The 25958-nt window shown below is 40.2% G+C and overlaps 1 protein-coding gene across 2 annotated transcripts in view; it reads right to left on the reverse strand.

The window, feature by feature from the left end:
• GABBR2 (gamma-aminobutyric acid type B receptor subunit 2) overlaps window positions 1-25958 on the reverse strand; it is a 982804-nt gene that overhangs the window by 56147 nt on the left and 900699 nt on the right. For both annotated transcript variants that reach the window (XM_073630834.1, XM_073630835.1), the window contains exon 14: window positions 15528-15638. In XM_073630834.1, coding sequence (XP_073486935.1) covers window positions 15528-15638 — 111 coding nt within the window. The remainder of the gene's footprint in view (window positions 1-15527; window positions 15639-25958) is intronic.

Here is a 25958-nt window from a genome sequence, read left to right on the forward strand (position 1 = left end):
GAGTTCTTTGCCATGAGGTGCCATGTTGAACTTCCAGTGACCAGTGTGAGACAGTGAGAGCGATAAGACCAAATTTAACACACCTGCTCCCCATTTATATCTGAGACCTTGTAACACTAATGAGTCACATGACACCGGGGGAGAGAAAATGGCTAATTGGGCCCAATGTGGACATTTTCGCTTAGGGGTGTACTCACTTTTGTTGCCAGCGGTTTAGACATTAATGGCTGTGTGTTGAGTTATTTTGAGGGGACAGCAAAATTTACACTGTTATACAAGCTGTACACTCACTACATTACATTGTAGCAAAGTGTAATTTCTTCAATGTTGTCACATGAAAAGATATAATAAAATATTTACAAAAATTTGAGGGGTGTACTCACTTTTGTGACATACTGTACATCCACTTTAAATGTACAGTTTAATTATGTTTTTTTATCAGGGATCTGTGCCAAACAGCACCTCCAGGCCAGTGACCTTTCTTTTGGCTGCTGATCCACCTCAGCCTACTGCATGGAAAATTAAGTATCTGTACATGAATGAATATGTATACGCTATATTACCAAAAATATTGGGACACTTGCTTTTACACACGTGAACTTTAATAGCACCCTAGTCTTAGTCCGTAGGGTTCAATATTGAGTTGACCCACCCTTTGCAGCTATAACTGCTTCAACTCTTCTGCAAAGGCTGTCCACAAGTGTATGAGTGTGTCTATGGGAATGTTTGACCATTCTTCCAGAGTGCATTTGTGAGGTCAGGTACTGATTTGGACGAGAAGGCCAAGCCCAACCCCTGAAGAACAACCCCACACCATAATGCCTCCTCCACCAAATGATTTGGACCAGTGCAGAAAACAAGGTCCATAAAGACATGGATGAGCGAGTTTGGGATGGAGGAACTTGACTGGCCTTCACAGAGTGCATTTAATAAACAGTTGTAGAAATATCTTTCAACATAAAAAAATTGCAACTACCATAATTTTATTCTTTAGGGCCTCTGTTTTCAGAAAATTAATAATTGTTTTGTGGTCCAATAGAATTTTCATAGCAAAAAATGCATATTGTAATATGTGTGCAAAAAGTTTAAAAATTGCCCTGGTAGAAAAGAAAAAGAGCTAGGAGGAGCACACAGAGGAGCACACGGAGGAGGACACAGAGGGGGACCAGAGAGGGGCCGGAGGAGGACACAGAGGAGGACACGGAGGGGGGAATGGAGAAACACATGGAGGACACAGAAGAGTAGGCAGAGTGGGACCGGAGGAGGCCACAGGGGACAGTCAGGGACAATCAGTGAGGTGGTGGGGGGAGTTACAATCACAGATCTCCCTGCGTGGCTTTCAATAAAGCAGCTGAAAGCCCTGGGAGGGAGAGGAGGATAAGCGGCTTTCAGATGCTTTATTGAAACCCACACAGGGAGATTGGTCATAGTATCTCCCCCCACCACCACACCGATCGTCTCTGACTGTCCAAGTATCGGGCCAAGCATTGGAGCATTTGCACAAGTACAAGTACTAGTATCAGTATTGGTGCAACCCTAATTATAGAGACAGTTGCATAGCTTTTGCCACTCTGTGGAGTGGTGCCAGTGGGCTGAGCACGCTCCTCCTCTAGGACCAACACACTTCCTGTCAGGCGAAGTGATCTCCACCCGACAGGAGCTTCTTAGTCCCAGCTGGTGTTGCATCATTCAGAGGCTGGCACGGGAGGTTCGATGGGAGAAGAATGCTGGTGGCTCTGTGTTAGGTTGTCAGCACAGTGTAAAGTGAAGTTTGTTAACTCTTGGGGGGGCGGCTACTTTGTGGGGACCAGAGGGGTCAAGAGGCCAGAAATATCCCACTGGGCTCTCACAATATGTAGAAAGGGTTCTATTGAGATTATAAAAATCAAGGGAGAGAGAAGGAATTCTTGATATATGCAGTTATGAATAGAGAAGGGAGCAGGCACAGATTCATTGATTTTCACTGTTGCTGTGGGATTAGAATATACAGTTGTGCTCATAAGTTTACATACCCTGGCAGAATTTATAATTTCTTGGCCATTGTTCAGAGAATATGAATGGTAACACAAAAACTTTTCTTTCACTCATGGTTAGTGTTTGGCTGAAGCCATGTATTATCAATCAACTGTGTTTACTCTTTTTAAATCATAATGAAAACAGAAACTACCCAAATGACCCTGATCAAAAGTTTAAATACCCTGGTGATTTTGGCCTGATAATATGCACAGAAGTTGACACAAAGGGGTTTGAATGGCTATTAAAGGTAACCATACTCATCTGTGATCTGTTTGGGTCAATGCGTGCTGCACTTACGTTTCTGGATTCTGAGTCATGCGGAAAGCAAAAGAATTGTCAAAGGATCTGCAAGAAAAGGTAGTTGAACTGTATAAAACAGAAAAGGGATATAAAAAGATATCCAAGGAATTGAGAATGCCAATCGGTAGTGTTCAAACTCTAATCAAGAAGTGTAAAATGAGGGGTTCTGTTGAAACGAAACCACAGTCTGGTAGACCAACTAAAATTTCAGCCACAACTGCCAGGAAAATTGTTCGGGATGCAAAGAAAAACCCACAACTTCAGGGGAAATACAGGACTCTGAAAACGTGGTATGGCTGTTTCAAGATGCACAATAGGGAGGCACTTGAAGAAAGATGGGCTGCATGGTCGAGTCACCAGAAGAAAGCCATTACTATGCAAATGCCACAAAGTATGCAATACGCCAAACATCGCAGAGACAAGCCTCAAACTTTCTGCCACAAAGTCATTTGGAGTGATGAGATAAAAATTGAGCTTTTTGGTCACAACCATAAACGCTTCATTTTGAGAGTCATCAAGTCCTATGATGAAAGGTACACCATTCCTACTGTGAAACATGAAGGTGGATCACTGATGTTTTGGGGATGTGTGAGCTAAAAAGGCACAGGAAATTTGGTCAAAATTGATGGCAAGATGAATGCAGTATGTTATCAGAAAATACTGGAGGAACATTTGCATTTGCATTCATCAGCCAGGAAGCTGTGCATGGGACGTGCTTGGACATTCCAACATGACAATGATCCAAATCACAAGGCCAACTCGACCTGTCATTGGCTACAGCAGAATAAAGTGAAGGTTCTGGAGTGGTCATCTCAGTCTCCTAACCTCATTATCATTGGGCCACTCTGGGGAGATCTGAAACTTACATTTTATGCACGACAGCCCAAGAATTTACAGGAACTGGAGGCTTTTTGCCAAGAGCAATGGGCAGCTTTACCATCTGAGAAGATAAAGAGCCTCATCCACATATACCCCAAAAGACTTCAAGCTGTCATCGATATTAAAGGGAGCAATTCATGGTATTAAGAACTGGGATATGTAAACTTTTGATTAGGGTCATTTGGCTAGTTTCTGTTTTCATTATGATTTAAAAAGAGTAAACACAGTTGATTGATAGAAAATGGCTTCAGCCAAACACTAACCATGAGTGAAATAAAATTTTTTGTGTTATCATTCATATTCTCTGAAAAATGGCCAAGAAATTATAAATTCTGCAAGGGGAAGTAAACTTATGAGCACAACTGTAAAGCCCCTATCCATTGTCGTACATTGTCAACTAGGCTATATGGGCTTGGGTAGCATGAATGAAGTCCCAGCTAACTCTATTGAAAGCTTAATCTGCATCCATGGATACTAGAATGAAGGGTATGTGCTTAGACCGTGCTAGGTAAATTGCATTAGGGACATGTTTGGTAGTATCCCTGGCCCCTTGTTCCAGCACAGAGCCAGATTGCTTCTGGTGGTTAAATTCACGAAGTGGGGTATTAACCTGGAGACCAGAATTTTGGTGAAAATTTTTAAATCTACATTCAAGAGGGATATTGGATGATAGCTAGGGAAGAGTTAGGGATATTTTTCATCTTTGGGGATTACAGTAATAAGTGCCTGTAAAGTATCTCTTGAAAGTGGCTAAAATAAGTGTTCCACAATACACAAAATTAAATGGGCCCTCAATGAAAATTGCATGTTAAATTTATCAGTAGTTTCAGGTAAACAGGCAGCTGTAATACATGCAGATCTTAACTTTTCCTTTAAAACTTGAGCTTGGCTCAGCCTCCTCCCAAGGCTCCGTCTTGGCTCTTTTTTGATTAATAGCATATGAACACAGATGGTTCAATCCTCAAACTAGTATGTTAAATTCTATACATTAGGCTCAATTCACAAAGCTTTAGCATAAGGATAAGGATCTCTTTTTTAGCCATGTGGCCATAATTTTCAAATCTCAGTAGACCTAGCTGAAAATGACTGTCCCTTTTTTTTTAAAATGAAGGATCCTTATCTTTGTATTAGCTTTTCAAATTAAGCCTACATGTGTTGACAACGCAGGCTCACCAAGAGCAGAGTGGGAAACAGTCCAGGTTTCATAATTAAGAATGGAAAAAACAGCACATGGGATCCTCTTCTCCATGGATAAATTAATTAATGTATAAAGCCTTTTTATTTTAAATTTATTAAAACAATGAAGGCATAAAGCAACAGACAAGAAGTGTTTCAGAAAGAAATCCTTACTCTGCAGCTAAAGCTGAACAATTAACAAACACACACAGGCAAAATCTTTTTTTTCTACACCGTATAAGCACTAATATAATTATTATTCAGCATCTTTTAGTCTGGAGCGTGCAGATGCATAAAACAAATATCAACATACTACTGTGTATAACAGTTAAACAACCAGTTTAAAAGATGCAAATTCACTGACTTCTGATTGTACAAAACATGGTCTAACCATATTACCATAGGTTTAAAACTGAGGTGGCAAACAATCAATCCATGGCTTAAATATATTATTGAGAGCTATTTTACCTGCCACAGAATTTGTATCACTGTCCATTCATTCCTCAGATTTACACAGCCAGGGCATCCAGCCTGGAGATTTGACTTTTCTCTTCTGCAGTTGAGTGAAACAACTAGGTCTTTTTCCTGGCCCCAGCCATTAAAAGAGCAATGAATTTTTTTTTTTTTTCTTTATGAACACATACTTGCAAAAATTGGTGTTTTTGGTGTTTGGTTTGAATTTGTGTTTTTGATCTGCCTCTGTCCTTTTATAGTTAATGACATACACAACAGTTTTGGATTTCCACATTTTTAATTTCATTGGATGAGCAAAAACCTAACTGTCTCATTAAACAGAACATTTTTTTGTAAATCCATGGAACTCAACTTTATAAACTGGTAGAGGGACTCAATAACTTATACATTATTTTGAAGCCCCACTCAGTTCTCACCTCTGAATGTTTTTATATGTTGCAATTACTTAATGAATACATTTTCCATGCATTTTATATATGGTGCCGATATTCTCTATAGAGGATGCACTTGATGAAAATCATAGGTGTGAATTGAGCCTATTTTAACAGGCATAAAACTTGAGTATGCAGGTGAAACATATTAAAAAAAGACCATATCTATAATATGATATAGTGACCGTGGCTAAAGGTCATGACAAGTACATTTTACCAAAAGATCTGACTATCCAATAACATTGGTTTGGCAAAGTGCCTGTTAGCTGATATTGTAGAGATAATAAATGATTCTAGAAAAAATAATATGTGATAACAGTTGCAGGAAATGGTTAGCCTGACTTACCAACAGCACTGATTATTCATAGCTCAAATATAATACAGTTTATGAGATTTTATATAACAAAGTTGTATGATATGATGAAATATGATATGGCAGACATTGCAATGTGAAATGGCTATCCAATTTCTTAACAATCTCCTCTGTTTACTATAATAATGTATTTTGCTTACAATGTAAAATTTGATTCTTACATTTCATTGAGCTATACAATAACTGAAAGGTAGTAGGTAACACAATTAACCCTCTGCTTGCAGAACAGTTACAGTAATTGGAATTATGACTTTGCATAATTACTTTTTTTTGCACTAATAACATTTGGAACCCTTTTGGATGCACCCATCCTATCTCTTTGCTTGTAAAATCTTTTGAAAAAAGCATTTTGCAAGTACATTTTTTTATATATATATAAATTAGAAAAAATTAAGAAGAGATACGAATATACTGTACCATCTAGTAATAACCTATTTGCATGATTGGTATTTGTATTGCAATGTTTCTCATAGTCCATGCATATTCACAGCGGTAATGTCTTGTACTTATTTAAGAATTAGTTTGCACTGTCCAAATTCATAGCCAAAATATTCACTATAGTATTAATTTCTTTTCTGTTTTTAGTTTTAGACTTTTCATTCTTATGAGTTGACATAAACTCATGTGCTGACAACCAACCTAATTGTTCACTTCGCTCCTCCCAAGACCTCCTGCTTTCTAACTTTCTTGTCACCTCATCCCATGCTCGCCTCCAGGACTTCTCCAGAGCCTCTCCCATCCTCTGGAATACTCTACCCCAATCTATCCAACTTTATCCTACGTTGTCCACTTTCAGTCAACCTTCCCTCTTAAATTGTAAGCTCTAACGAGCAGGGCCCTCTAATTCCTATTGTATTACAATGTATTGTAGTTGTACTGTCTACCCTCAAGTTGTAAAGTGCTGCGTAAACTGTTGGCGCTTTAAAAATCCTGTTTAATAATAATATGTGGGTAAAAGCTAAAAGTACATCTTTTAATACACTCACATTTCCCCATGGTATATATCAAAAAATTATGCAAGTACTGAAAGATACCATTTGATCCAAGAAGAAATGCAGTAAACGCCTACCTTCTTGTAGTTAGCTGAAAATGCTGCCACTGATACATTGAAATCCCATGTGATAGAAAGATATGGGGAGAAGCAGCCAGCAACTAATGGAGTGGTGCAAGTATTGATACTTATGCAAATGAGGGTAGAGGATGTGCTGAAATGGTCCAAGCAGGGGAGAGATCAGGCAAGACTAACAACACTTGTGATTTCAGTACAGCAGTGGTAGTGTAGCCTACTAAAGGGACTTAGGATCTGACTCCATTTCTAACAGTTATTCTTCAGTACTTAAAATATTTTTTAAAGTCCAGCACTGGGATCTGCCCCCCCCCCCCAACTCCTAGTGCCCCCCTCCCCTAAGGCCCTCAGGGGTATCTTCTGTTTTTTTTTATTACATTTTTGTATATGTTTCTGGCAGTGATGTGAAGTTACATAGTTACATAGTAGGTGAGGTTGAAAAAAAGACACAAGTTCATCAAGTCCAACCTATTTCAGTATTACATTGTATATCCCTGTATGTTGTGGTCGTTCAGGTGCTTATCTAATAGTTTTTTGAAACTATGGATGCCCCCCGCTGAGACCCCTGCCTGTGGAAGGGAATTCCACATCCTTGCCGCTCTTACAGTAAAGAACCCTCTACGTAGTTAATTTTAATAAGTGGCAGGCCCGGATTAACATAGGGACTATTGGAGCTGCAGCACCAGGCCCCTTCCATAAAATAGGCCCTGGCTGGCCAGACTCACTGTCACTGTTATTTTCTGTCACTTGTAAACACAGAAGCCTGGCTTCTGTGCTACAAGTGATAGCACGCTGCTCAGCGGCATCGGGGGGGTAAGCACTGCCATTTTACAGAGAATCCGGGGATTTTCATCTTCCACTACCTGGCATGGCCGAGTGACACACGAGGTCCCGCTTCCCGGACCGGCTGAGCCATCCATCAAAGGAGGCTACCTGGCCAGGAAGCAGGACCTCATGTGTCACTCGGCTGCACCGTGGCCCGCTGTGTGTAAACCGGCTGTGGTGGCTCTCCTCTTTAGATGTCTGGGCATTCCACAGCCAGCTGAGCCAGGTAAGGCTGATGGGATGGGGCCAGGCACTGATGATGAGGCTGCATTGATATTGTGGTAAAAGACAAAACTGCATTGATGATGAGACTGTATTAATGGGCACTGATGAGGCTGTATTAATGGGCACTGATGAAGCTGTATTAATGGGCATTGATGAGGCTGTACTGATGGGCACTAATGCGGCTGTATTGATGGCTGGGCACTGATGAGGCTGCATTGATGGACACTGATGGCTGAGCACTGGTGAGGCTGTATTGATGGGTACTGATGGCTGGGCACTGATGAGGCTGCATTGATGGGTACTGATGAGGCTGCATTAATGGGCACTGATGGCTGTGGGCACTGATGAGGCTGCACTGATGGCTGGGCACTGATGAGGCTGTACTGATGGGTACTGATGACTGGGCACTAATGAGGCTGTACTGATAAGACTGCATTGATGGGCACTGGTGGCTGAGCACTTATGAGGCTGTATTGATGGGCACCGATGGCTGAGCACTGATGAGGCTGCATTGATGGGCACTGGGGAGGCTGCATTGATGGGCAATGCAGTGCCCATCAATTCAACCTAACCAGTGCCCATCAATACAGCCTCACCAGTGTTCATTAACACAGCCTCACCAATGCCACATTGGTGAGGCTGCATTGATGGGCACTGGTGAAGCTGCATTGATGGGCACTAATGATGAGGCTGCATTAGTGGCTTGAGGCTGCATTGATTGGCACTGGTGGCTTGAGGCTGCATTGGTGGGCACTGGTGAGGCTGCACTGATGGCTGGGCACTGATGATCTGTGTATTATGCTGTCCTGAACCCAGCGCTCTGTATTATGCTCTCCTGAACTCATCGCTCTGATTATTACGCTCTCCTGAACCCAGTGCTCATTGTATTACACTCTCCTGAACCCAGTGCTCATTTTATTACGCTCCCCTGAACCCAGCGCCCTGTGTTTTATGCTCTCCTGAACCCAGCGCTTTGTGTATTATGCTCTCCTGAACCCAGCGCTCTGTGTATTACGCTCTCCTGACCCCAGCACTCTGTGTATTACACTCTCCTGAACCCAGCGATCTGTGTATGGCGCTCTCCTGAACCCATCGCTTGTTGTATTATGCTCTCCTGAACCCAGCGCTCTGTGCATTGCGCTCTCCTGAACTCAGCACTCTGTATTACGCTCTCCTGAACCCAGCGCTCTGTGTATTACGCTCTCCTGACCCCAGCACTCTGTGTATTACACTCTCCTGAACCCAGCGATCTGTGTATGGCGCTCTCCTGAACCCAGTGCTTGTTGTATTATGCTCTCCTGAACCCAGCGATCTGTGTATGGCGCTCTCCTGAACCCAGCGCTTGTTGTATTATGCTCTCCTGAACCCAGCGCTCTGTGCATTGCGCTCTCCTGAACCCAGCACTCTGTATTACGCTCTCCTGAACCCAGCACTCTGTGTATTACGCTCTCCTGAACCCTGCGTTATGCATTCCTGGTTTTATTGAACAATGTCCCTTTAAGACCCTCCCACTGTAAATTTGGCCACACCTACCCTATCATGTGGTGTTCTCCCCCTCAGGAAGGGGGGGGGTTCCTGCACTTATTCCCTGAAAAGAAAAGCCCTGGGCCCAGCTGGCCAAAAAGAACAGGCTGCTCACGATAAGCAGTGGGCCGTCAGGGAGAGATCCCCCTGGCCTTGACCTGTCCTGCATTCACGTGTGCCACCTGGGCTTGGTGGAATTAATAACAGGCACTGCGGACAGTCCTAATGGGAGCCATGTATTCAGCTTCCGTAGTGTTGTGTTAGGTCTGCACAGTTGTGCCCTTCAACCTCCCCTCAGGGAGCGCCATGCACGCCAATGCAGGGCTCTTATGGAAGCCTGAGACTTCCATGACATTGAGCCTGCGCTGCTGCACTCAATCACTTTCACTTTGGGGCGCACGCTGACGCACAGCCGTTAAGGCCCACCAAAATCCTCAGCACCAGGCCCATAATGCTTTTAATCTGGCCCTTATGAGTGGCCACGTGTCTTGGTAAACTCCTTTCCGCAAAAAAGTTTTATCCCTATTGTTGGGCCCCCAGTATGGTATTTGTACATTGAAATCTTATCCCCTCTCAAGCGTCTCTTCTCCAGAGAGAATAAGTTCAGTGCTCGCAACCTTTCTTCAAAACTAATGTCTTCCAGACACTTTATTAGTTTTGTTGCCCTTCTCTGTGCTTGCTCCATTTCCAATACATCCTTCCTGAGGACTGATGCCTAGAACTTGACAGCATACTCCAGGTGCGGCCAGACCAGAGTCTTGTAGAGTGGGAGAATTATCGCTTTATCCCTGGAGTTAATCCCTTTTTAATGAATGCCAATATTCTGTTTGCTTTTTTAGTAACAGCTTGGCATCGCATGCCATTGCTGAGCCTGTCATCTACTCGGACCCCCAGGTCCCTTTCCATCCTAGATTCCCCCAGGGGATCTGGGTCCTCTTCAGTCTTCTACTGGCGATGGGCAATTCAAAATGACTTGATGACACAGCATTGCTATCTGTGTCAATACACTAAGTGCAGGGCACTATGCTTAGGGAATGGCAGCCATGACGCCCTGCACTCGCAATCTTTCCTCAAGTCTTCGGGGTTCAGTCACACTGGACAAGGATGAGTCCTGAAATCAGAGCTGCTTTTATTCGGTCATCTCAGGGGAACATGTAAAGGGAATTAGAATAGCCCAGAGTTGAGCTTTAATGAGTAATAACACAAGGAAATGTGCGTGTACAAGTATTACACAGATGTACTGATTATGTTTTTTAAATAACACCATTCTGTAATGATGTGAACCATTTGAGGTCCAAGCTCAGTAGAAACAGGACGATTGAGGAATGGCCTGGTTTTTGTTTTAAGCTAGAGCAGATACAGGAACCTGCAGAAAGGGTGACTTTATATGTTGTGTAGCATAGCAAAAAAGACATTGGAACCTCCACATTTTATCTTTTGACAGTACATTTTGATCAGTGGTTGGCTTTTATGGTATCTATTTTATCATGTCTTTGCTTGTTTGTTACCTCCATCTTATATCAATTATACAAATGTTTCTGGAAGTAGTCTGCCTGCATAGCTACAGGGGTTGATTTACTAAAGGCAAATAGACTGTGCACTCTGCAAGAGCACTTGTTCCAGAGATTAGTAAATGAACAGAAGCTCTGCTGATTTCCATCATCCAATCATGTGCAAGCATAAATGCTGTTTTTTTCAAATTTCCTTGCTCGTTATTGGGTCCTCTTTGCAAAATGAAGCTTTACCTCATTTATTAAGCTCTGGAGCAACTACACTTGTAGAGTGCAACCGCACTTTGAAAAGCGCACAGTCTATTTGCCTTTAGTAAATCAACCCCCCAGTCTCGTTTCTAAAAAATATTAATGAGGATGGAATTTTGGTGAGCAGATAAAGTTATCCTCAGCCAGTGTTAGAATGTACTGTACATAATATCAACTGTAATGTTATGAGCAGCATGGATCCTCTTTGACACATAGAATAGTTTTTTTTTTTTAAAAACATTATCATGGGGGACTATTTCGTTGAAGTGGTAATTTTCCTTCTAGAATCTAATAATGTAACTGGAGCTGTTCAGAAGCATGCTGTGCTGCTGAGTCTCTATGACTTAAAGTGGTTGTAAACCCACCCCCATAACTTTTGCACATCTAAATCATCATTAAAAGCACAGCTTGTCGCTTTATGTAAATATCACCTTACTTGCTCTGTAGGCATGTAATCTGTATTATTCTTTGTAGTGATGTCAGCCGAGCATGCGCATCTCTCCCCCTGATTCACGGCTCGCAACTTCCATTAAGAAGTGTGCCGTTAGAACACCGTGTCTGTCATACCAGCTCCCCGCGGCACTGCACCGAGATATTGCGAGACTACAGTCTCATTCATACTCTCCTCATACACCCCATGTCCATGCGCGAGATTGCAGCTGAAAGGGCGGAAGTATATTACACTAAGGGCTCGGAAGACAGCAGTTAAGTTGGCCCTGTCTTATCACAGGGAGCACAAACTTTTAAAGAGCTGGAATAAAGTAAGGAATATGCAATTGGGGCTAAAATATGATGCAGAATGTATTAGAATACCTTTAGCTACTAGCTTGTTTAAAAAGCAGCATTGGAGAGAGAGAGTTTACTTCCTCTTTAAGACTTTTTGAAATTATGTGATATAATTGTTTTTATGTGATATAATTGTTGCAGTTCTGAAAAATTATTTTCACACACTTACTCTAAACTGGAAGGTGTTTCCATTTTAGCAGAAGGAATCAAATGCCAGATGATGGTTATCTCAGATAATATTGCTGAATTGAGCAAATTTTTAGTGGGCTGAAATTTTTGCAACAGTTTGGAATCTTTATTAAGGGACCACATTCAGGGTTAGTTGAGAGATGGAACCATGCACAGCAAACTGCTTAGGAAACATAATATAACATTTCCCATGCATGAGCCTGTGAGCTTTCATCCATGGAGATAGTTCTAGAAATCATGCAGTAAACTCCACACATCAATAAACTGTAAAAAAAAAAGAACTTAAAGAGTGTGTTCAGCTAAAACAATTTATCTTTTGTTTGAATTGAGTGGGGAGGGGTTAGATCTGCTGTTAGGTTTGTACTCCTATCTAGGAAGATTTATTCAAATTTCCTGTCCTATTCACATGGGTTTACCAGATGGGAAGTGAGGAGATCTCCCCCACAGAAACACAGTCAGAAATAAAAATGCATTTGACAATTTATATGTAACTGGGACTTTTATAGGCACTAATTGACAGATATATTATTATAACCACATAAAATCAGAAATGACCTTATTAAACACAACTCATAAAATCATGTAATATGAATATAAATTGAACAGCATTGTTGTAGTCCAATATCAACAAATTGTGATACAATATACCTACATAGGTACAGAATCTCTTGCTTCAAAGTAGCCAAGCCTATATGGATAGACCCAATGCGTTTCAAACACTTGTCTTCTTCAGGGGTGTATATGGTATATTATAGGATATAAGGACTACAGATGACATTGGCCATGTAAATTAAAACATGTGAAAGAATGCCTTCATATGATCCACATTTGAACACACCAATGCATTTTATATGACCTCTAGAACACCGATGGACAGGAGACCTATATTTTGAATCTGACCAGTGGCATTATCAGTAATCCTTGTGACTATCATCCAGGGTTCAGGGATTTTGTGTGTTCCAATGTGGGTCATATAAAGTCATCCGGTCACATCTTTTATTCTGCATTGCCAATGTCATCTGTGTCTTTATATTGAATAATGTTCTATATACAGTATACATCTGAAGAAGGGAAGTGTTTGAAACATATTGGTCCTCTCTATATGAGCTGGGCCACTGTAAAGCAAGAGATTCTGTACCCATGTCATACAATCCCAATTTCAAAAAAGTTGGGATGCTGTGTAAAATCTACATAAAATAGATGTAATGATTTGCAAATCTCATAAAACCATATTTTATTCACAATAGAAAATAGAAAACATATCAAATGTTTAAACTGAGAAAATTTACCATTTTAAGAAAAAAAAAGGCAATTTTGACACTAATGGCCGCAACACATTTGGAGAGGCAATAAAAAAGCTGGCAAAGTAAGTAGTACTAACAAGGAAGAACTAGAAGAATATTTTTCAAATTATTAGGTTAATTGGCAAGAGGTCAGTAAGATGATTGGGCATAAAAAGAGCATCTTAGAGAGTCAGTGTCTCAGAATTAAAGATGGGCAGAGGATCATCAATCTGTAAAAAGTTGCATCTCAAAATTGTCAAACAATATAAGAATAATGTTCCTCAATGTAACATTGCCCAAAGACTTTAAATATATCGTCATTTACAGTACATAATATCATCAAAAGATTCTGAGAATCTGAAGAAATCTCTGTGCGCAAGGGACAAGGCCGAAATGCAATATTAGATGCCCATAATCTTAGGGCCCTCAAAAGGCACTATGTTAAAAACAGGCACGAGTCTGTGATGGACATCACTGCATGAGTTCAGGAAAACTTCCAAAAATTACTGTCTGTAAACACAGTTTGCATCCAAATGCAAGGTAAAGTTTTATCATGCAAAGAATCTATGTCTGAACATGATCCAGAAATGCCGCTCTCTTCTTTGGGCCAAGGGTGATTTTAAATTGTCTGTTGCAAAGTTGAAAACTGATCTGTGGTCAGACAAATTTAATTTGACATTCTTTTTGGCAACCACGGGTACCGTGTACTCCGGACATAAGAGAAGAGGGACCTTCCAGCTTGTTTTTAGCACTCAGTTCAAAAGCCTGCATCTCTGATGGTATGGGGGCATGTTAGTGCGTATAAAATGGGCAGATTGCACATCTGGAAAAGCACAATCAATGCTGAAAGATGTATCCAGGGTTTAGAGCAGCATATGCTCCCATCCCTATGATGTCTTTTTCAGGGAAGGCCTTGCATATTTCAGCAGAACAAGGCTAAACCGCATACCACATCTATGACAACAGTATGGCTTCGTAGTAGAAGAGTTCAGGTGCTTAACTAGCATGCCTGCAGTCCAGACCTTCCACCAATTGAAAATATTTGGTGCATCTTGAAACAAAAAATACTACAAACTAGACCCAGGACTGTTGAGCAGTTAGAATCCTATATCAGGCATGAATGGGACAATATTCCTCTCCCAAAACTCCAGCAACTGGTCTGCAGTTCCCAGACATTTGTAGAGTGTTGGTAACAGTAGAGGGGATGCTACGCCATAGTGAAAATGGCCCCGTCCCAACTTTCGTGAGACATGTTGATGCCATCAGTTTCAAAATGACCTTACTTATTGTTTAAAATGGTACATTTTCTCAGTTTAAACATTTAATATGTTTTCTATTTTCTAGTGTGAATAAAATATAATAGGACAATCCATATGCCATTACACCGCAAGGCAGATACAGGTGGAAAAATTATTTGCTGCTGGGAAGGGGATATTGGTACAAATATTGCTAAGTACCAGTCCCATTCTAGCCAGTGAGAATGAGTGGTTCTCTTTCCAACCACTTGAGGTATATTGGGAAAAGGGGAATGGTGTCACAATGTCAGGGCCCACAATTAAGAATGAAAGACAAATTTCAATAACATGGGGGGGAACTTTATGGAAAAAACACCAATTATTTTTGTTAAATATATTTTTTCCTAGATGTCATATAATATTGTTTTAGGTTGATAACACTAGGGCCAATTAGGTTTGGTGAGTAATATTTTTTTTGCTGTATGTTACTGTAGGAAATATATAAACTATAATGACTTTTGGTAAACTATATTAGGTTGTTGTGGTTCATATCAAGCAAAAAGTGTTTTTTGATTACCAGTATTGGAGGCAATATTAGTATATTGTACAGCTATTGTACTAATATTTTTTGTAAAAATGTAGGGAAAGACGCTGAGCTCTGTTTTGTGTAGGAACACTCCTTAAGAAGAAATGTAATACACATCACAAATGTAGGAGTTAGGAATTTGTTTTTAACTGTATCGATGACTGCATCTTGGCTCCCTTAATATAACTATCACTATATCCCTTCATTCCATGAGGACTGTGTGGTTTTAAAGAAGATTTAGCATGCTTTTGCCATAAGAACTGTATGCCGTAAAAACTGTCCTGTATTTGGCTAAGTGTCTTTTTCTCATAGGTGGGGGTCAGCAATAAAAAAATGACGAGTAGCTGGTTAATATTTTGCTGACTTTTGAGAGTGATTTTAATAATAAGCATTACTTACCATAAGAAGGCCTTTGTAGGCATAAACAATTCCAAGCCAGATTGTCATGTGAGTATTCTCACAGTGCTCCAAAAACGGAAGAATTGCAATGTCTCTCCCAGCAGGATCCGGCTGAAAAGATGAGAGAACAGAAAAAAATCTGAAAATGTCATTAAAAACTCAGTTTAGATCATTGCACATTCCCTGTACTATTCTATTTTATTACTCAAATTAGGTTCAGAAGCAAGGGTTGAAAATAAATAAGCCATCTTAGTTGTTGTTGGGTTTGGGCACATTGTCATATGGGTCTTTTGACCTCCATTATCCTTTTTTTCCCCAAAATAAACAAAGGATTTACAGATTTAAAAAAGTAGTGGCATGCAGAACACTCTTTTTAAAAGCTAATATCACCTTTTTTATTCAGCTCCCAGCTTCCCAGCTTCCCTATGTACCTTTCTTTGATTTTTAGAACAAAGCCTTACCTTAGGCTCAGGTGTGCTCCATAGAAAGTTCATGACTTCCTGGTATGTAGATTTGGGACATAAACACCAGTAAGACACAGGAAGCAGTTCACCAGCTGACCTAATTAGTACACACACCCTACACCCATCAACTATGTTTGCACGACATCCCCAGCATTCCTCCAGGAGTGCATTTATCTGGCTTGTCAATGTAGGCTGTCACAGCTGCTATGTTTGCATGACATCCCCATGTCCCTCCAGATGGGCCTGGGCCACATGCTAAACTCTCTGGGGCTGTTAGACACCCCTGATGTAGTGCAGGGGCCTGCCTGATTGCATGAGTGAATGGATAGATAAGTGGGTCCTCCTATTCCATAGTTAATGGACACTAGGGGTGTCCATGTGGTCATAGAGAGTTTAGCATGCAGCCTGGGCCCATCTGGATGGACATGGGGATGCCATGCCAACATAGTAGCTGTGGCAGCCTAAATTGGCAAGCCAGGTAAATGCACTACTGGAGGAATGCCGGAGATGCCGTATAAAAATAGCTGAGGAGTGTAGGGTGTGTGTACTAATGAGGTCAGCTGGTGAACTGCTTCCTGTGTCTTACTTTTTTTTTTTTGTCACAAATCTACATACCAGGAAGTCATGAACTTTCTATGGAACTCACCAGGGCTAAGGTAAGGCCGTGTTGTAGAATCAAAGAAAGCTTTTATTTTTATGCAACAGAGGTGTATTAATGGTATATTGGTACATAGGGTTGATAGATTTTAGAAAAAAAAGTGAACTTAGCCTTTAAAGCAATGATGGATTTGCCGTGCACACTACTGTTGGGCTGAAATGGAGAAAAAATAAACATCAAGGAAAATCAAAACGCTGTAGGATGATTACCATTTTTCTGATGTTTCTGTTCTCCTTTAATCATGGAAGCATCAAGACCTGAGAGGTCTTATATATATTTAGGTAGACTTTAGAAGGCATTAAAAAAAAACTGCATGTTTAAACTTACACAAATATGGGTAAACATTACTAAGTATACTTACTAATAATATCAACTAAACTCAAGCACTTCAATCCTAACTAGTGAGTCTTAATTTAATATTGCTTTTGTTAGTTGCATCCTCATTCTTATGAATACACTTTTAAAATCATAGCACTTGCTATTTTAAAACTGCTTCTGTCTTGCTTATAAGCAATATATACTAAATGCACTGCAAAAGTGTCAGACACAAACTACAGGCATATGATACATTTCCAAAGGACTTATAAGACAGCAAGCATTTCATTCCTGACAAGCTAATTCCAGTTACTTCTGACTAATTTCTTTAGTGCTTAAGGGTCTGGCATCATACTTAAATGTTCTTCTGATCCTTGAGCCCTGAAAGGGCTTACACTTCCATTATACATGCCTATATTATGAATACTAGCAAAAGTGTGCCCATGTGTGCACTAGACAGACCAGGGGGTGAACAAAATAACTTACATAAAATGTGATATACTGTATAAGGATGGAAAATTAGTAAATGTACCACACAGTGCATGTTTCAGCAGGGTAGTGAATTTAATGTATAACTCAGCGTATATCAAATTAGGATGGACTGCTTATACTTTATACAAGTTACTGTATATTAGAACAAGGTAGCCTATATAGCGTCCAACATAGAGCATGTCAGATTATTTAACATACAGCACACTGCATATTATAGTTTTATAATTTGTAAAAAGAACTGTATAAAGAACAGCAAGGTAGTTTAAAAAAATGCAGCATAGTGTATATCAGAGCTAGATAGATTTTATGTTAGGTGCATTTAAATTACAGTACACAATCCCTTTAAGTAGGCCACCCATTTCAAAATGAATAAAACAAACAGGAAGTGATGAGATTTCTCTCCAACAAGGACAGACACAAAACCAAAAATGCATTATTAGTAGAATAAAGAAAGGTTAGAATTTTTTAAAATATTTTTGTTGCTGCTCACGCCTTCCTGTCCCGGTGACAACTGCACTGCCATTTCTTGTAAGATTGTCATTCTGGCAGGAAGTGAGGAGAAATCTCCCTCATAAGGTCAGCAATATAGACACGACTGAAACTTAAATTCCTTCCCACACTATACAAACTCCCATTCCCCCCAACCCCAAAAATACACATATGGACTGGAAAGTATGGTTTAAATGGAAGAAAACAATAATCTGCCTAGCGTTTGTCATAAAAACATATTAGTGACCACTTTATCACAATGCTCTTTGTTATGAACCAGTAGTAGTTTATAAAAAAGACGGGGGCTCTGCTGGTGAGGTATCTGCTCTTGAGTTCCTGGGTGTGTATAGCCGCTGTGTTCATTATAAAAGGTTATAAAGTTAGTGCGAATTTCAAAAATTCCCAGTTGGAAAGCAGACTTATGTTGTAAGATAACAGGGACTATCATATTAGACTACTTTATTAAGACAACTTGGAGAGATTTCCACAACAGAATGCTTCATTTTAATTAGGGACTAATTTATCTGACTTATTTATTACTAATACTAATATGCATACTGACTAACAGCTTCAACCCTTCTGGGAAGGCTGTCCACAAGGTTTAGGAGTGTGTCTATGACAATGTTTGACCATTCTTCCAGAAGCGCATCTGTGAGTTCAGGCACTGATGTGGACGGGAAGGCCTAGCTTGCAGTCTCTGCTCTAAATTATCCCAAAGGTGTTCTTTCAAGTTGAGGTCAGGACTTTGTGCAGGCCAGTCAAGTTCCTCCACCCCAAACTTGCTCACCTATGTCTTTATGGACCTTGTTTGTGCACTGGTGCACAGTCATGTTGGAACAGGAAGGGGTCATCCCCAAACTGTTCCCACAAAGTTGGGAGCATGAAATTGTTCAAAATGTCTTAGTATGCTGACGCCTTAAGAGTTCCCTTCGCTGGAACTAAGGGGACAAGCCCAACCCCTGAAAAACAACCCCACAAAATAATTCCCCCTCCACCAAAGATTTGGACCAGTGCATAAAGCAAGGTCCAGAAAGACATGGATGAGCAAGTTTGGGGTGGAGGAACTTCACTTGCCTGCAAAGGGCCCTGACTTTAACCTGATAGAACACCTTTGGTTGGGTTCAGTGTTGCATGACCACGCAATTGTCATTCAAAGTGCGACAGCGCTGAAAGCTGAAAATTGACCTGGGCAGGAAGGGGGTAAAAGTGCCCAGTGGGGAAGTGATTAAATTGAAGAAAACATTAATCCATCTAGTTTTTGTCATAAAAAACACCTTATCACAATGCTCTCTGTTATGAACCAGTAGTGGTTTTAAAAAGACAGGAGCTCTGCTGGTGAGGTATCTGCTCTAGAATAGGAACCTCAGATCATCAAGTTTTATATAACAGTAAACTAACCTTTTAAGAGTACACCTTGAAATTTTGTTATAGAACAATGGCTAACAAACTACAGTGGTCATGCCCAATCCAGATATTCTCATATTTCTCAAAGCCCAGAACCAACAGTTACGCAGGTTAAGGCCCAGACATATCTCAGATGTTTATGACTACATGCTTGTTCCAAGTAACTTACTCAGTAGGTACTTCAGCTGGATTTGCAGAATAGCCCCAGAGCGTGAACCTTAAAAATAAGTCAGCAATGGCAGCTCCAATGTTTTCATCCTCAAATGTTTCCTTTAAATATTAAAATACATACTGGGGACAGGGCTACTTCTGTTCATCATTTAGACATTTGTGTAATGCACAAAAGCCACCTCAGCGCTTAAAAATGCACTGAGTTTTCTGAGAATTTAAGTAACTAGAATATGTTCAGTCTCACTTATTTCATACTATACTTACATTTTCTCAGAGAGAGGATTGCAGAATCAGAATGAGATAACAAGAAACTAAGTCCAGTTCATCAGCAGGGATTGTAAATCCCACTGAACCCAGTATGAGTTAAAATAAATAGAATATCTCACATTAGCAAAGTTGTCATTTTCTGGATAGCTTTAGCAGTCCACTGATGGAGGTTGATTTTTGGCAGATACAGCTGTTATGTGTTACAAGGGCTTTTTGAACCAGAAAAATTACCTGTGGGCAGTACTGTTTTGGACTACTGCACCTCAACGGCATTAAATGGAAGTTCTGGTAAGCTCGTGAAGAACTAAGAAAAAAATCAAGCAGTCGGTCACATTTTCATTTAGCCAGGCTTGTGACCAGTAGCTCTTTGGTACTGTGCTTTATAAACACTTCCAAATTCCATTTTGTACCTGAAAAAAAGGTACGATTTTGTGACCTAAAATAAGCCATTCCACAAAAAGAAAGAACAGATCTTTATAAGTGTCTTAAACATTGGGGTTTATTAAAGTACCCAACTGGGTCTTATATACATGGAGCTGGTAGTTCTGGTCTGCATGTTACTACATATGTGAAACATGAGCCCAGTAGCCTTAATAGCCTTAATTATCATGCTTTAATAAGATGTGAACTAGTAACATTTTTATTGCCCTCATTTGGACAGCAACCCCAAATACCTTGCTTGAATATCATTATATTCAGTTACCCCCCCCCCCCCCTGTCCAATAAAACACGCTATAATAAAGAGCGTAACTAGGATAACAATATTACCTTATTATTTGTCTCTAGTGCGAAAAATATGATAATAGGATGATAACTATAGCAGGTTTAATATGATTGCACCTTACAAATTGTGTCTCGAGTTGCACTGAATATTGATGTAAGAATATTGCACACCATAATATCCATCTAGAGATAAGATGATGGCCCTTTGTAATGTAATTGTTGTAGGGAAGAATGTAATATTATTTAATGAGCAGTTACAGCTAATTCTCAAGGTATGGTGGGAAAAGTAACCTGTCCTAATAGCTTTCTGACAACTATTAATTACTTAAGTATTACATTTTCCAGGATGCAATTTAAAGGGAACCTGTGCTGAGAAAAAAATGGAAGCTGCCATTGCTAACATCTCCTTCTGCAAATGTTCACTGTCTACCTGCCATGTTGATCTAACTGTTTACTGTATATACTTCCTGAGTCAAGGACCTGGAACAAGTATGCAAAAAAAGAGTTATGACTTTCCTGACTGCATTCTACAATGGCACTGAAAACCCACTTATTTCCCCTTATACTTATGACTAAACTCTGAGATCAGGAAATATTGTAAATATTGTACAGTACTTGAATCTTGGTGTGCTTTGTGTATCTCTTCCAGATCTGTGCAGTAATCCAGTGTGGAACTTTACCTCTGTGTAAGATACTTCCCGAAAGAAAGACCAATCACTGCTGCTCTCTCTCCTTGTGCAGGGTGACTGGACTTATATTCTTATGTGGCTATCAAGGAATGTATTTAAATGAGTATTTTTGCGATCAGGGTTCAGTTTTAACCGGTTCCCGACTGGCGCACGCCGATGTACGTTGGCAGAATGGCACGGCTGGACAAATGGGCGTACCTGTACGTCCCTTTAAATTTGCCGCCATGCCACCGGCGCGCGCCAGTCGGGATCTCTGTGAGTCGGGTGGGTCCCGCGGACTCGATCGCCGCAGGGATACCCGCGATTGCCTCACGGAGAGGAAGAACGGGGAGATGCTAATGTAAACAAGCATCTCCCCATTCTGCCTAGTGACAGTGTCACTGATCTCTGCTCCCTGTGATCGGGAGCAGAGATCAGTGAGGTGTCACACATAGCCACACCCCCCACAGTTAGAATCACTCCCCAGGACATACTTAACCCTTACACTGCCCCCTAGTGGTTAACCCCTTCACTGCCAGTGTCATTTACACAGGAATCAGTGCATTTGTATAGCACTGATTACTGTATAAATGACAATGGTCCTAAAAATGTGTCAAAAATGTCCGATGTGTCCGCCATAATGTCGCAGTCATGATAAAAATCGCTGATCGCCGCCATTACTAGTAAACAAAAAAAAAATTAATGAAAATGCCATAAAACTATCCCCTATTTTGTAAACGCTATAACTTTCGTGCAAACCAATCAATAAATGCTTATTGCGATTTTTTTTACCAAAAATATGTAGAAGAATATGTATCGGCCTAACTGAGGAAAAAAAAATTTTTATATATATTTTTGGGGGAAACAATGCGTTTTTTTCAAAATTGTCTTTTTAATTTATAGCGCAAAAAATAAAAACCGCAGGGGTGATTAAATACCAACAAAAGAAAGCTCTATTTGTGGGAAAAAAAGGACATCAATTTTGTTTGGGAGCCACGTCACACGACTGCGCAATTGTCAGTTAAAGCGACGCAGTGCCGAATCGCAAAAAGTGCTCTGGTCTTTGGCCAGCAAAATGGTCCGAGGCTTAAGTGGTTAATTTAAATCCTGCCTCTTTCCATGGTTCATTCAGATAAGGGTGTGTTACTCCCCCCCCCCCCCCCCCCCCAACATCTATCCACAGTCTGAAACAGTCCAAACTCTGATTCACTGCATCGACAGTCTGATTTGGTCCTGCCCACTGCCAAAGAGAAAGTGCAGGAGGGGCAGTTCAGGAAAGAAGAGGTAATTCATTGGACCCATGGAAATGCTGCTGTGGGAGCCTGCAGAGAGAGCCAGCTGGGACTGGGGAAAGCAATTTGCAGAGCAGGAGAGGAGGTGCAGGAATAGAGAACCCCGGAGGGGACTGCAGCAGAGAGTGCTGTTTACAAAACTGAGTGAGGCATGAGGAGTGTAAGCCAGAGAGATCAGCTGTGCAGGAGAAGCACAAGCTGCATAGCCTGGGGACAAAATGAGGCAAACAGCTCTCTCTGTACACAGTCCAGACACCCCAATTACCCAGCAGCCTGCAGCTCAGCCCAAAATATAAAGAACAGTCCTTCCTTTGAAAAGCCTGACAGACTAACCTATTTAGAAACCAGACATTAACCCTTTCGCTGCCAGGCTCTGTGCTTCACTTTTAAACTCACAAGCAGGAACATTTTTGCAATTTTTCCATTGCTTTTTTATTTTTCCCGTACAGCTTTCAGAGTTTGTATAAGACCCCCCAAACCATATATTTTCTGAAAGCACGTGACCAGTAGAATAAAAAGAAGGTACTACGGATTTTTAGGGCCCCGTGATACTTGCGCAAATGTTTATCAAAACTATATTTTCGCTAAAAATACACTCAATACACACAGCACATTTTACAAAATGCCTGCAAAATTCCTACTAAATATAAAAGCTTAACCTGTGTTGAATTAATAAATAATAAATATTTGTAATCTTTAAATTGTGCCTTTTTGCAAAATGGTGAAAGCTGAATGTACGTAATACTTTCAAATCTCTCTAAAAATTTGAAGGTTTTAATTTTTCACTTACAGCTTTCAGACTTTGTAAAAGACCCCCCAAACCAAATATTTTCTGAAAGCATAGGACCGGTAGAATAAAAATAAGGTGATACTATTATTTAAGGTCCCACTATATTTGCACAATTGTTTATCAAAATAATATTTTCGCAAAAAATACACTAATTAGCAGATACAAACACAGAAAATTTTAGAAAAATCCTGCTAGATTCTTACTAAATATAAAAGCTTAACCTGTATTGAGTTAATAAATAAAAAATATTTGCAAATTTTAAATTGTGCCTTTTTGCAAAATGGTAAAAAGTAAGCGTATGCAAAATTGTTAATAACTGTTAATAACCAAAGGAGTCCTGGAAGTGATAATTTAGCCCCCACAGAGCCTTGATCTTAACATTATCGAGTCTGTCTGGGATTACAGGAAGAGACAGAAGGATTTGAGGCAGGCTACATCCACAAACAATCTGTGCTTAGTTCTCCAAGATGTTTGGAACAACCAACCAGCCGAGTTCCTTCAAAAACTGTGTGCAAGTGTACCTAGAATAATTTATGCTGTTTTGATGGCAATAGGTGGTCAAACCAAATATTGATTTGATTTTGATTTCTCTTCTATTCATTTACTTTCCATTTTGTCAATTGATAAAAACAAACTATTACCACTTCTATTTCTGAAAGCATTTTTAATTTACATCATTTTTTCACACCTGCCTAAAACTTTTGCAAACGACTGTATATACGGTATGGAAGCCTTGTTCCTGCAGAGATTGCTATAGCATTGTGTTAATTTCTATGCATCTTGGTCTGCAACCCACTTCTGGTGCTTCATCACCTCGTTATCTTCTAACTTTTTAAAATCTAGCCATTCAAGTCCTGTTCCCTTTTTCAGCCCCATGTATCATTCCTTGTTATCCAAACCAGTGTCTTGAATTTGTTTATCTAGAACTATATACATTATCTGTTATCCATCCTGCAGAATGATCCTTGATCTGTTAATGTTTCATAATCAGTTTTGTATTATTCTGCATTGTATGTATGCTCTTTGAAATCTTGAATCATCTTTAAAATGTTTCTTTCTTGCAATTTTAGCAGTCTGGCGGCATTACATACTGCATACAGAACTTCCAAGGCATCACATTTTTTGTTTGTACAACTGGCTCATTGCTTCTACAGAAGTCTGAACAGAGATTGCGATGCAATTTCAGACATCCTATGTAATAGGTGGTTCACATTTGGTTAGAGTCTTTTCAAAAAAAGCGAAACTTGGGTTGTTCTTTTTCCTATTACAACAGGTAGTTATAATAATTTACAGATTCTCCATCTGAGCAAACAGATTGCAAAAAGACATTGTAGGACTGCATAAACATCTTGAAAGCAGAGAAATCTAAGAGAGTCTAAAAGTGGAATGGGTTTGAATAAAGTTTGTGCATTAAGTTTAAAACACAACAGTGAATGAGCACAATCGCAACTTCCACTATTCAAAAAAACATATTTTGGCAAAAGATAATGCTTCTGTATAGGCAGTAAACACATTATTAGAAACTCCACATTGGTATACATTTAAACATTAGCATCAGAATATAGATAGCAAAAAGCAATGACATAATATGCCTTAACATGTACCATCTTCTGACAGAATACAGCCGTAGTCATAAGTACATGGACAAAGGTGGCTATACAGTCACAAAAAATAAAGTCCAAACGTTTTGGGGTACAGTATAGTACCCCTTCTTCAAAAAAGACTTATAACATGTCATGGCCTCCTACCCTATATACACTGCAGACTCCCATTTGTCATGCTGTGTAGCTGACACCACAGTGTGTCACTTCTAGTGCAACAGGGAATCCAGCTGGTGGCAATCTTGTGGGAAGGCAGCTTGTGCACTAGAGATGCCAACCTCATCAAGGTGGATTGGCAAAGGGGAACGAGGCTCCAGATGCACCGGACAGATATCAAAAGTCCAGCAGTCATCTTCAGCATGGGAGTCTAATTTGGGAGGCAGTAATGAACACTACAGGGGATTGGATGGTGCCACTAAAAGGGAGTAAAAACATACTTTGGTACAAAAGAATCTTAGTAACAGTTAAACCACTATACAAGCAGACAAAGGCTCTATTCTATCCCTTGCACACTCAATCTAAAAGTTAAAACTTAACTCCAGTGTTACCATCAGTCTTGCACAGTTGTACAGGTTCCCCTCCTGTGCTGAAATTGCTTTTTCTGATTTCACTACACAGTGGGGTTAATTTAATAAAACTGGAGAATGCAAATTCGAGTGCAGCTGTCCATGGTAGACAATCAGTTTCTAAATTAAACTCAATTAAGCTTTGACAAAAAAATCAGAGCTACAGTTGATTTTGTACTCTTCAGTTTTAGTAAATTAACCCCACTGTAAACCTCATTTCCTGGTAGAGGACATCCTGTGTGTACAGCACCCTGCTGACTCCTCCCACCGCATAGAAAAGCACAAAGACTAATCTCGAGAGCTGGTTCTCAAATTTTCCCACAACAAAATCTGTTGTCGTAAATTCCGATCGTGTGTACACAATTCCAACGCACAAAATTCCACACATGCTCCGAATCAAGCAGAAGACCCACACTGGCTATTGAACTTCATTTTTCTCGGCTCGTTGGATGTGTTGTACATCACCGCGTTCTTGATGTTCGGCATTTCCGACAACATTTGTGCGACCGTGTGTATGCAAGACAAGTTTGA

The sequence above is a fragment of the Aquarana catesbeiana genome, linkage group LG05 (assembly GCF_042186555.1).
Source record: "Aquarana catesbeiana isolate 2022-GZ linkage group LG05, ASM4218655v1, whole genome shotgun sequence".
NCBI classification, from domain to species: domain Eukaryota; kingdom Metazoa; phylum Chordata; class Amphibia; order Anura; family Ranidae; genus Aquarana; species Aquarana catesbeiana.